Below are 12,952 nucleotides of genomic sequence, written 5' to 3'. Positions count from 1 at the left end.
GCTGTGTCGCAGTCCATGTAACCTCGAAGCAAGAGAATCGTATCGATCGGATTTTTTCCGGCGCTACGGTAGGTCGTGCTGGTCAGTCAAGACTCAAGAAGACTTGCAGTACATACGTGACTATGTGCGATAGGCCGAACCAGAAGCCTGGCGCGTAGCTTAGCTGCATGTAGAACGAAATCCACGGCCGTTTATATTTAGTAGACAATTACTAGTAGACAGCGTACCCGTACCCGAACTAGATCTTCCAAAGTCGGGAGCATGTCTGACTTCTAGTCACTTCAAGGTTGCGTAAATTTGAATCTTCTTGCAGGCTTGTTCTGTTACGTGCCCCCGGGGACTCCTTCTTTCTGCTATTTTTGCCACTGCTCGCGGAGACTTTACGGTCTGGTAATACTAGATTTGTGTAAGCTCGCTGCTTACCTGAGTTCCCATGATCAGCGCTCAGCATACATCAGGGAAAGCCTTCCCCCCGAAATCGAGGTAATTTCCAGTAAATCCCTGGTTTTCCTTTGATTTTCAGCGAAATCATGTTTTACTGTTTTATTTAAGTCCGGTCATAGTTTCAACGAATTAGTTCGAATTCCAAGTGATTTCTTCTGAATACTAATGAATTAGTTCGAATTCACTCGTCGGTCATTGTCAAAATACACGAAAATCAACATTATATTGGATCAGAATGGCCTGTCAGTATGTACAAACGACTATCAAAATGTACAAAGTGAGATCAGTAATACATGGGTATCCGCGGGTGCACATGGCACAACAACCTTAGTTCAATCCTCGGACATTGCACTGAGATCGAGGTAGTCGAAGTTGCTCAGCGCACCAGATGGCAGCAACACATTGTCCGACACACTAACATAGTATGTTAATGGCAGGCATTCGATCAGAGGATGATGAAACACACCAGACAGCCTTGTAAAGCCGTGCCATCAGCGCATGATACTTCTTTTTACCGCCTTCAAAGATCCGAGTGAGGGTTGCTTCATGGGCTTTGTAAACGCTAATGTAGACAGTAGCATTGAATGATTTGACTTGAGAGCTCGATGGTGGATTGCCGCTCCTCCAGTCCATCAGTATGGCATAGATCTGCAACAACCGTCACATTTAGTAAGTATTCATCTAGAAAATACAAATAAAAAACGTACAACAGTTGCAAACATAGGTATGTAGCATAATTTTTTTGCACAATATGGGTTTAGGCGCTCACCTTTGCGCTCCAGTGCTTTTTCCTTTGAAGACCGTTGCAGCTCTTTGCGAGAATGTGAGTTTTTTTGGGTCTGATTATGACAGCCTCTGTACTCACTGCTATCTGCGATGTCATCAGCTATGTCTGGGGTTACGACCTCAGCGCCGGAAGACACTTGTCTCGCCGCTACTTTCTCTTTCTTTTTAGCATTCCTCTTCTGAGCAGCTATCTCAGATGGACGGGGAGGCATTTTAAAAGGTGAATGAGTGTTTTCTCTTTTCAAAGAGTGTACTGCTATGAAATTGAATGATACAGGACGCTGAGGGTAAAAAGAATGTAGCGGTCAAGTTGGTGGGCAGTGTTAAAGAAAAAAGTTCATAGTCCGCTGAACTTTGCATAGGCAGGGTTGCAGGGTTGCGCTGGGGCAGGGTTGACAAAGTTCGTAGTCCGCTGAACTTTGCTTGAAGCTTTGTTTGTGGCTGTAGGTTGTCTTTGTTACGGCCCTTGTTTTTTTACCACCAGAATGATCACTTGCCCAGGCTGCGCTAAGAACTTCGAGCTCGCTGGCTTGAAAGACGCGAGAAGATGTTATGGCACAATAATTTCGTCCAATGGCACCTTGCTGGCGATCCTCCTCCACAAGACAGGTTACCGCCCGACATGGACTATCGTCGCTCGATCAAGATGACGAAACACCCAACTATTAGACGTGTTCCATTGGATAGTGTACAGTGGCTCAAAAAAGTGTCCCAATGTTTGTAGCTTTTCATGTAATTGCTATATCATGTGTCGAGACGTGGGAATATGACTAAGCTATAGGGAGATGTCGGAAAGGTCTGCATCTCAGCTTCATTTCGGTTTCCTATACCGTGGGAAACTAATGACATTATGTGAAGATATGAGTATTTTAATTTGATGACTCATTGGGACACTTTTTTGACTTTGAGTTTTACTAATGTAATCTCTATAATTCTAGTACTGTGTGTGACCTCCTTCTGCTCCAATCACTTCTGCCACTCTTCTAAACATATTCTCTATCAATTTTGGGTATTCCTCTTTGGTGATTCCATCATACTCTGCTGTAACACTGTCTCATAGTTGGAATAGCCCCTACAGTGAATCTTGATATGCTACAAGTAATTTCTTGAGTGATTCTCAGGGGTATTCAATATGTTTGATGTCTTGGGTCTATGTTGAACATGATAGAATAGTAATATCATGGTTTGCAAGCTATTGGTGGCTTATTTAGAGGTATACTTGGGGTCATTGTCTTATCACAAAACAGTATCTTCTTCATTAACTCATAACTTCTGCATGCTTCTTAGCAGACACTCCTGTCAAATGAGTATTTACTACTCTGTATTCATCCTCCCCTTTGCTTCATAGAAGATTCCCACTCCATTTTATCTCATATAGTCCTATACCATCAAGTTTTGTCTTGAAACTTAAGGTGTTTATTTAACTTTTCTTTATCTTAATGATTGTCTTATCTATTTTAATATAAATTCCTTGCCATATGATTTCATCCTATTGATTTTAACCTTATCTAACTAGATAAACCTCTTTCAGCTATTAGCAGTCCGATATTTGTACTTGAAAGTAGCATCTTGTCTTTTATTTTTATAGGTTGGAGACAGAGGAATCTGTTTTTCTTGATTATAGCTTTAAGATGGGCTGTCTTGAGAGTCTGTCTGACTATTTGAGTAGAGATAGTCATAGGAATGATGGAAATAATCAATTTAATCACTTTATTAGCATCAGCAGTCTTTCCAATTAGAATATAGTGATTAAGAGATCTTAAGTCTTATAGAGCAACCTTCTAGATTGGCTACCAAATAACTTAAAGACCATAATATTACTATTCTATCATGTTCAACATAGACCCAAGACATCAAACATATTGAATACCCCTGAGAATCACTCAAGAAATTACTTGTAGCATATCAAGATTCACTGTAGGGGCTATTCCAACTATGAGACAGTGTTACAGCAGAGTATGATGGAATCACCAAAGAGGAATACCCAAAATTGATAGAGAATATGTTTAGAAGAGTGGCAGAAGTGATTGGAGCAGAAGGAGGTCACACACAGTACTAGAATTATAGAGATTACATTAGTAAAACTCAAAGTCAAAAAAGTGTCCCAATGAGTCATCAAATTAAAATACTCATATCTTCACATAATGTCATTAGTTTCCCACGGTATAGAAAACCGAAATGAAGCTGAGATGCAGACCTTTCCGACATCTCCCTATAGCTTAGTCATATTCCCATGTCTCGACACATGATATAGCAATTACATGAAAAGCTACAAACATTGGGACACTTTTTTGAGCCACTGTAGTTCGCGACTATGGCGCCACTTTTTTCACCGAAGCATTAGCTCGTTATGTCGTTCGCACAAATCAACCTGGCCTTTCTCCAGCGCAACTTGAACAAGAAGCTTCCCATGTCATCTATTGAGAGTATAGCAGGGCGTTCACGCGAGGCTAGACAGGTAAGATCTCAGTATTCGGATTACGAATCTGTTTATTGACAAGTGTTTTTACCTAGACAGGTAAGCTACGGTATACGTTAGTACTTGTACTCAAACGTTACATTAGAAGACTTACATCTCAGTATTCGGATTACGAATCTGAGATGTTTCGATGGTGGATGGCTGCTTTTATATGGTGAGTGCGCCAGCTGGCCTTTTGATGAAAACATATACTAAAGGAATAAAAAAAGATAGCCGACGTTGACACGTCGTCTGGAATCTCCGTTTGGTGGCGCTCGCACCTCGAGCTGCCTTACTCTTCGGCCGTAGTCCCATATCCTCCTCTATCGGCCTTTCCGTCCTCGGGTTCTTCGGCTCTCAACATCATCCTTCCCTTCCAGACTGTTGCCGCATTCCATAGGGTCAAGTTCCATGCAATCAATGCTCACGGACATCGTGATTCAACCGTTACCGTGGATTCAGTGCACTGTCAGCCACCACGAAAGGACAAAAGAAGGCAGATAGTTCCTGCGCGCTTCGACACGGTTTTAGTTAACGAAGATGGTGGTGGGACGACAGGTGTTGATGGTGCGTGTTTTTTGTACTAATCCCTTGTAACATCATGCTAATATTTGATCATCAATATCAGGGTATCGTGTTGCACAAGTGCGCACCATCTTCACGCTGACAAGCCAGGCTACAGCTGCCTTATTTCGCACACCTGGAATTTTGCCTACCCACTTTGCATATGTGGAATGGTTCACACGCCATTCGGGCAGCCTGAAGCAAACCATGGTTTGTATTTTTGTTCGAGGATGCGACGGACGAAAGAATGACAGAAAGAATTCTATAAACGAAAGTAGTAAGTACTCAGTCTCAATAGTCGAAGACTTGGAGACTACTAGCTGACCTATAAACGAAAGTAGTAAGTACTAGAGTAGTAGTCAGTATCGTAGTAAAGAGTCTAAATAAATAATATCATACCTCAGTCTCAATAGTCGAAGACTGAGGTGCTAAGTAATATAAAACTTCTAATGAGCGCATAGCGTATTATGTAAGCGAGTGTTGTTTGTTGTTGTCCGAATCAAAGTTATCACTTATCTATAATCTTTCAACACGCCCACTCAACGAATCAAACTCTCGCCGTTCAACACTCCCATTCCTTCGATGAATCGTCCATGCTTCTCGCGCGCAAGTGCCTTCGTCAAAACGTCGGCAATCTGTTCATTCGTGGGAACATACTCAACGCATATCTCTCCTTCCTCCAACTTTTCTCGGATAAAGTGATACCGGATCACGATATGTTTGGTATGTTCGTGAAACATGGCATTTTTGGCTAACAGAATTGCAGATTGATTGTCGATTTGGAGAGTTATTGGGGGAGTTTCTGAGGAGTTTAGTTCTCTGAGTAGGGTCCTCAACCAAACGGCCTCCTTCGTAGCAGCGGCGGCGGCCATATATTCTGCTTCGGTACTGGAAAGTGCGACTGAACTTTGCTTCTTCGAACTCCAACTAACTGCTCCTCCAGATATTGAAAATATATATCTGGTTATCGAACGCCGGTCATTGACATCTGAGGCCCAGTCTGCGTCGACGAACGCATGTAAGTCCGTTTCTGACTTCCCTTGATATGTCAAACATTTATTGACGGTCCCGCGTAGATACCGATAGACACGCTTTAGAGCGGTCCAGTGCGCTTGTCCGGGGGTAGCTGCAAATCTGCTCAGAGCACCTACTGCGAACGCGATGTCCGGACGTGTCGCAAGCATCGCATACATCAGTGCACCTAGGGCACTTTGGTAAGTCTTCACATCGACTTCGGCTTCATTCACTTTGATGAGCTTGGTATTAGGGTCCATTGGCGTATTCACAGGACGACTGGATCCCATATCGAAACGCTCGAGTATCGATTCGATGTAGCGGCTTTGTGACAGCTTGATCGTGCGTTTATCGCGGTCGCGAATGATTTCCATTCCCAAAATCCAGCGCGCTTCTCCCAAATCGGTAAGCTCGTACTCTGCTGCTAACCGTTTCTTCAGCTCATCTATCATCTTCTTATCCTTTGACAGTATCATTTTGTCGTCAACATAGACGGCGACTATAATGATTGTGCCGTTCTCGACCTTGTAGAAGACAGAATGGTCTGCATTGCTGCGTGTGAAGCCGAGAGACTCGAAGACGGTACGTAGTCTTTTGTACCATGCTTTGTGTGCCTGCTTAAGACCGTATAGAGCACGTTTGAGCTTCCAAACTTGATTCGACGAGTCACGAAAGCCAGGAGGGAGCTGCAGGTAAATTTCCTCATCCAATTCACCGTTTAGAAAAGCTGACTTGACGTCCATCTGATGTATATCTAGATCGTACTTGGCTGCAAGGGCAAGAAGGACTCGAATCGTCGAGAACTTCGTGACGGGGGCAAAGGTGTCTGTGTAGTCAATCCCTTGGACCTGCGTGAAACCTTTCGTGACGAGTCTGGCCTTATAGCGTTCAATTTCGCCATGCGGGCCGCGCTTAATTTTATAGACCCATTTCGAGTCTACAACCTTGCGGTCACGAGGGCGTTTGACTTCCTCGTATAGGCCAATCTTCTCGAAGATCTTCAATTCTTCGGTCATCGCCGTGTACCATAGATCTGCGTCTGGACGATTCATTGCTTCATGGAACGTCCCAGGCTCACCATTACAAGCTACTGTAGCCTTGTAAGCCTCCCCATGTGTCTCCGCAGCCTCAATCGCGCCCACTGCCTCAGGTATGTCTTGTATAACCGGTTCCTCTCTTTGAAGTGTTGACTTCTCATAGGCGTTTATGAAGTAGCGAGGATCATCGTCTCGCATAGGTGTGCGTCGCGCTCGCGAGCTGCGCCTTACTTCAGGTGGAGGAGCTGGGCGAGGATATGGAGCAGGAGGTGCTATTTGTCGAGTGGCTGAAGGGGTTAGTGGTTGAACACGGTGTGTCTCCAATGCACGCGTGTTGTTCGGTGCTGACATTTCCTTGTTCTGGTCTTCAGGCTCGAACTTGACCATGCTTAGAGGAGCTGGTTGTCCATCGACATCATCATCCTCGTGGGGAGATTCGGTAGCTGGATTTCCCACTTCCGGTGTGTCATCGTCTGATAATTCTTCTATAATTGTTGACTTATGAGGAGCTTCCAGGCCTTGCAGGTCGTCTGTGTTGTGCTTTGCAGCAGTGACCTGTTTCTCTGGGAGAAATGTGTCTATCTTGACACGACTAGGCCCTTGCGGATCTCCTTCATCGAAGACGACGTCTCGCGACTCGAGGATGCGACCGGTTGGACGATGCAGGCATACATAGGCCTTTCGATGTTCGGCATACCCAAGGTTGACGCATTCAAGCGATTTCACACCGAGCTTCTGGCGTTTTTCATCAGGTATGTGTACATGGGCTTTGCACCCAAATACCCGGAGATGGGATACTGATGGTTTGTTCCCAGTGAACGCTTCGTGTGGTGTAATGTCTCCATCTATCGCACGAGTTGGAACCCGGTTCAATATGTGCGCCGAATATAGGATCGCATCTCCCCAATATGTGTTTGGCAGTCCGGCGTCTCGTAGCAAGCTGCGTGCCATTTCAACTAAGGTCCGATTCATCCGCTCTGCGACACCGTTCTCTTGTGGTGTGTATGCGTTTGTTTTCTCGTGATGGATGCCTTTTGACTCGAGATAGGATACAAATTGTTTTGATCCATATTCCCCCCCACCATCACTACGAAAATAGTTGGGGCGTTCTCCAGTCTCGGTCTCTGCACGTTCAAAGTATCCTTTGGTGAGTGCGAATGTTTCATCCTTGGTCTTCACAAGTTTAACCACGAGATGGTGTGAATAGGCATCTATGAATGTAACGAAGTATCGGAAGCCGGCGCGCGACACTGTTTCCATGGGTCCGCATACATCAGAGTATGTGCGATACAGGACTCCTGGGCTTTCGACATTTGATTTCGTTGGGATTGGGTTGCGGTGTTGCTTGCCTTCAAGGCAAGGCTGACACACTGCCTTATTGTGAGTACTTGAACCCTTTATGTTGATCCCATTGACCATATCTTTCGAAATTAACTTAGATATGGAGTCGAAATTTACATGCCCAAGTCGTCGATGCCATGTGTCCAGAGTTGCACTCGAATGGAGCATGCGTGAGGTGAGAGCTGTTATGGGGACATCTGGATCGAGTGGAGCTGATGGTCCTTGCAGAATTTATGCATGTGCTTTCTCGCAGGGCTTTACTCGAAGGACGTATAGCGAGTTTCGCTTATGTGCGAGAGCGACGGTCTTTCCCTTTGCAAGGATCTTGCATTGGGAACCATCAAAGGTGACTTCGAGACCTTGTTTCGTGAGGTGGGGAACTGACAGAAGGTTCGCATTCAGGTCTGGTATGTGATAGACTTCCTGCAGGATGGAGTGGATGTACTCATTTTCACCAACATAGACGTTTATTTCAGCACGTCCGATACCTATCGCATCTATCGAGCGTCCATCTCCGATGATTACTTTTCTGGGTGGGTTCAGTGTGCGATATTTGATGAAAATTTCCCGCTGACACGTCATGTTTGCAGATGCGCCAGAGTCCACTATCCAATCATCTTTGGATGCGGATGTAGAGTGCCCATGTGCCATGAATAATTGGAGCGGTGTGTCATGGTCCGACGAAATGCGTGCGACCTTCGCAGATAGGTCCGTTTTTCCTTTGTCTTTGTCCACCTGCTTCCCACTCTTTTCAGCGTCTTCAGCAGCTTTCTTCTTTCGACAGTCCTTCTCCTCATGTCCAGGAATGTGGCAGTATGTGCACTTTTCCTTTGACTTCTTCTTGTCCTTATCCTTGCGCTTAGGCTTATTCTTTTGCGCAGGTCCCTTCGCAACGAGCGCAGATTGGCTATTGCTAGCCTGTCGTTGCCTTTCCTCTACCAGCACTTGGGCTATAACAGTTTCGGTGGTGAGTTTGTCACTACTGGACATTAGGATCGTTCGAAGGGTGGCATAGGATGAAGGTAAGGATATCACCATCGCAACTGCGACCAGTGAATCGTCGAGCGGCTGACCAAGCGAGGACAGTATGAATGCCTTCTGTCGCATGGTGTTTAGCTGCGTTTCCATAGGAGATTCGTCCGTCAAGGTACTTCGAAACAATTCGCCAATGAGTTGAGCAATTGTTTGCTTTCCTCTACCCTTGTATCGCTCACAGAGCTTCTTCCAGGCATCTTTAGCTATTGGCACATAGAGTATCCCATTCAAGGGATCATCTTTCAGCGTGAGAGCTATCTGAGCTCGTGCTTCCTTGTTCCTTGCTAACCATTCCTGGTGTTGAACAGGGTGCGTTGTGCTATCTGGCATCTTTTCACTTCCTTCAACAATTCCCCATAGTCCTCGAAGGTCAAGGATTAACTCGACACGGTACTTCCATAGTTGGAAGTTTGAACCGTCGTTTTCGAGGGATGGAATATCATATAGACGATTTGAGGCTTGTGCAGTTCTGCTTGTAGATGTAGAACTGGATGATATGGAAGGGATGTTCGAGGATGAAGCAGCTGCACCTGACTGGGCTGCAGACACTGAGGGTGTGTTCGACATTTAATTCTTGTTTCGGTTGATGTTCCTTTGTGGTACTGGATTGATTCTAAGCACCAGGGCTCATAACCTTTTGTTCGAGGATGCGACGGACGAAAGAATGACAGAAAGAATTCTATAAACGAAAGTAGTAAGTACTCAGTCTCAATAGTCGAAGACTTGGAGACTACTAGCTGACCTATAAACGAAAGTAGTAAGTACTAGAGTAGTAGTCAGTATCGTAGTAAAGAGTCTAAATAAATAATATCATACCTCAGTCTCAATAGTCGAAGACTGAGGTGCTAAGTAATATAAAACTTCTAATGAGCGCATAGCGTATTATGTAAGCGAGTGTTGTTTGTTGTTGTCCGAATCAAAGTTATCACTTATCTATAATCTTTCAACATGTATAAAATTTCCCGCCTCATTCGTAATGGAGAGCGTCTGGCAAGCATCATTGACATTTCTGATATTCGCAGGAGTGTACATCTTATTCCAAAATTCGGCCCTGTAGCACCTCGTGAATGGACCAGTAGTACCGTTCTGGAGCTTTGTTCTACCTTCTTCGTAAACTCGTTCAGCGACAGGCATGCTTATTTAACTATTATCTGACTAGTACTAGAATCGACTACATTCATCTGAAATACAATGATTTCTGTGAAAATACTACATTTCCTGGAATTCAACCGTTTTAAGCTCGAGTTTGAATATTTCGGTGAATTTCCTGGCAGAGGCTTTCCCTGATGAATTCACGTTGTCAAAGGCTGGTCGTAATAATAGAGGCTGGTCCTGCAGTTTCAGGCTTGTTACTTTTAGCATGCTGCAAAATCAAATACAGTTTGGTTTTGAGCTTACAATGCAAAAGCGCTGGAGACAATAGAAACCGACAGCTGCGAAACTGAGCCAATCTGGTTCGACCAAGTTTGACTGAGCTGACACGTGATGGAAACGAAAGTGAAGGTGGGCGAGAGTGTGACAAGAAAATATAAGCGTGAATGCGATTTGCGGCTGCTTGGTCACAGGCTTTGCTGGCTTTCAGGAAGATGAATGCTGGAGACGGATTTCGGTCGTGTGAGTCGCTTAGGAAGCGCGTGCGGAGTGGTGGGATGGGCACAGGTATTGAAGAGACTGATGTTGTCTCGAGTTCGGGTTTATAATACAAATAAAATGGATCTCGGGGCGAGGACGCAAGGCCGTTCTCTTTGGCATGCTCACCAACATGATCTCCATCTTCGCATTCACACTCATCCTCCCTAAACGGACCCACGCTTCAAAGCCGTTTCATCTACTCCACATCCGCTTCATTTGAATCAACAAACCCTGCGTGTCCTCTTCATCCTCGCTAAGTGGTGTCAGCGGGACTTGAAAAGGCGATTCAAATGAGGAGAAGGGCTTCGCAGGTGATATGGGATGACAGAGGGTTGGGGGCTTTCATAGGATACACGCATCTTTACTTGGTTAGTGTTCCCCGAATTTGGTCGACAATACACTGCACTCGATGACAATGTGGACGACAGATTTCAGTAGGGAGGGTAACTTCTTGTCACCCGTTCTCGAAGAGGTAGAGGGTGTAGATGGTGCGAGAGATAACCATCTGAGCCCTTGTACCTGTGCGGGGGAAGGGTCGTGTGTAGTGGGTGCTGATTCATAGCACTTTCGGATGGCATTTGGGGTGGTGGCTAGTTGGAAGACGCGTCACGGGAAGATGAATGACAAGGAGAAAGTTAGGGAACACAAGCAACACACCAGGAAGTGGCAAAAGGGACACATGTAGTATACGCCCTGTATTGACATGTAGCCTGATCCAAGGAGCGGACGTGAAATGCAATAACTTCCTGTGCTTTCACAAACATGTACCCTGCATTAGCTCGCAAAAGGCTCATTCCACATATGCGACTTCCTAATTCCAAAAGATTGAAGGATACGAAACAGCAAGACATGTACATACTTACCAGCTTCTTCTCGTCACTGACTCGTGTCCCCCAGAATACGACCCCGACATTTTCCTCGTTCACTCCTTCCATAGCGACCGTCGACGGCGAGGCGGCGTGCTTCGTCAAAGACGACAAGGATCGAAAGCCTGCCAACGCAAATCGATTATATCTCAAGGTGTCAGTCTACGTGAACTTTTATAAGCCACGCACATTCCTTTTCAAAGTCGAAGGATAACACAATTTCGGCGTGCAGAGCAAAGTTGATCTCTATGCAGAGGTGTACGCAGCGCGTCGGATCGCATCCAAAGGTAGTTTAACTGTCTCTTCCGAGTCACCGATTGAAGATCCTGCTGCAGTGCTGCCTGGAGTCATCAGCCACGGCATACCAAATAGTCCTGTTTCGTTGCCGTCCATAGAAGTGAGTACTAAGCAAGTTGAAATGTTCAACACTCGAGTAAAATTTGTTCGGTTCGATGTCAATCTTGAGGTCATGTAGTCGGAGACGCTGTACTACTAGTCTACCGGCTACATGGGTGTATATTGAATGGTAAAACTTTTTTCATGAAACAAGTGCTGGGTCAGACGCGGCAAGACAAGACTTCTAACGGCAATATTGTCAACGCAGTGTGACAAAAGATAGACATTCAAAACACTCACCGAATAACTAATAATGTAGTATCGGAGGCAATGGATTTTCGTCTCCCTAGTACTTTGGTCATCGATGTCAATTCTGTAGTAATAAAGATAATCGTCCAATTGATAATCGGTAAGGTTCGTGAAGTCGTTGTTCGTGCGTAAAGGCGGCAATTCAAACTATCGAGAACGCGTCATTAATGTGAACAAGAGACGATAAACATACTAACGTGCTCCGGGTCTTGAGCTCCAAAGTCCCACGAGATCGGAATCTGGTGGTACAACTGTAAGTCGTTAAAAGGATGTTTCTTGTCATATTGTTAACATGAGCAGTGGTTATCAAAGTATCGAAATTATCATACCCAGTGCGTGCTTTCAACCGATGACCGCTCGGGGTAGCTGGACCTCTGTCGACGCTCACTTACTTGGGAATCAGAGTCAAGTCGTTGCTCCAGAGGGTGAATCCTGGAATTATCCATCACCCGAACCAGTGTTTCATTCATCTGGTCCAGCTTTCTATGGATAGATTCAACGGGATCCGAGATGACATGATTTCCACCTGTCCCAACCGTGGCTGCGCTGCACACCTTGTGTAGATACAGCTGCGCTTTCGCAAGGTCGTCAACAGTGGCCACACAGTAGTCCCTGCACAGTTTTCTCTTGAATGCTATGGGCGTTTTATGTATTTAGCAGCTCAGGCCACCACTGCGGAACACAACTTACAGGGGGGGCTAAAAAACTCCTTCACCTTCTCAAGGAGGACAATTGCATGTACAATGTCTTGACTGGTTGGTGGATCTGAAGGAGGCAATGGTCGCTGGATTTGGGATAACGACTTTGAGAAGAGTGGTACTTGGATCGACATTGTCACTAAGAGAAGATTCAACTTGAAGGTTAGGAGGTTATATACACTGCATATATGGGCCTCCTATCGTATACTAGTAGGAGCAAATGGTCCTGCTTACGTGTTGCCCAAAGAACCCTAAAAGCTGCTGGTAATTTCGGGAGCGTATGCATGATCTATTACTGAAGTAATAAGTGGTGCGGTACTGTAAGTAGCTATTCCCTCTAAATAGTAACGCGAGATCGTACGTTCTCACGTTACTTAGATGGTGTCACTCAGGTGCTCGTGCGCCACATCGCTTTAAATATTGTCCTGAGCA

The 12,952-nt window shown here is 45.2% G+C and overlaps 2 protein-coding genes across 2 annotated transcripts; one reads left to right on the top strand and one right to left on the bottom strand.

Annotated features, from left to right (window-relative positions):
• Positions 1 to 3,580: 3,580 nt before the first annotated feature.
• Positions 3,581 to 4,583, top strand: F5891DRAFT_1210570 (uncharacterized protein; the record flags this gene model as incomplete). The annotated part of the gene is made up of 6 exons (XM_041369174.1): positions 3,581 to 3,688; positions 3,749 to 3,764; positions 3,795 to 3,863; positions 3,923 to 4,255; positions 4,317 to 4,462; positions 4,551 to 4,583. 6 exons carry the CDS (start codon positions 3,581 to 3,583, stop codon positions 4,581 to 4,583), a joined length of 705 nt encoding a protein of 234 aa, XP_041229271.1.
• Positions 4,584 to 11,407: 6,824 nt separating this feature from the next.
• Positions 11,408 to 12,654, bottom strand: F5891DRAFT_1210564 (uncharacterized protein; the record flags this gene model as incomplete). Its single annotated transcript, XM_041369173.1, has 5 exons — positions 11,408 to 11,757; positions 11,814 to 11,969; positions 12,020 to 12,097; positions 12,152 to 12,456; positions 12,513 to 12,654. 5 exons carry the CDS (start codon positions 12,652 to 12,654, stop codon positions 11,716 to 11,718), a joined length of 723 nt encoding a protein of 240 aa, XP_041229270.1. The 3' UTR covers positions 11,408 to 11,715.
• Between the last annotated feature and the right edge of the window lie 298 nt (positions 12,655 to 12,952).

This window comes from Suillus fuscotomentosus (genome assembly GCF_016647785.1).
Source record: "Suillus fuscotomentosus strain FC203 chromosome Unknown F5891scaffold_12, whole genome shotgun sequence".
Taxonomy (NCBI): domain Eukaryota; kingdom Fungi; phylum Basidiomycota; class Agaricomycetes; order Boletales; family Suillaceae; genus Suillus; species Suillus fuscotomentosus.
This window is presented reverse-complemented; position numbering and strand designations above follow the sequence as displayed.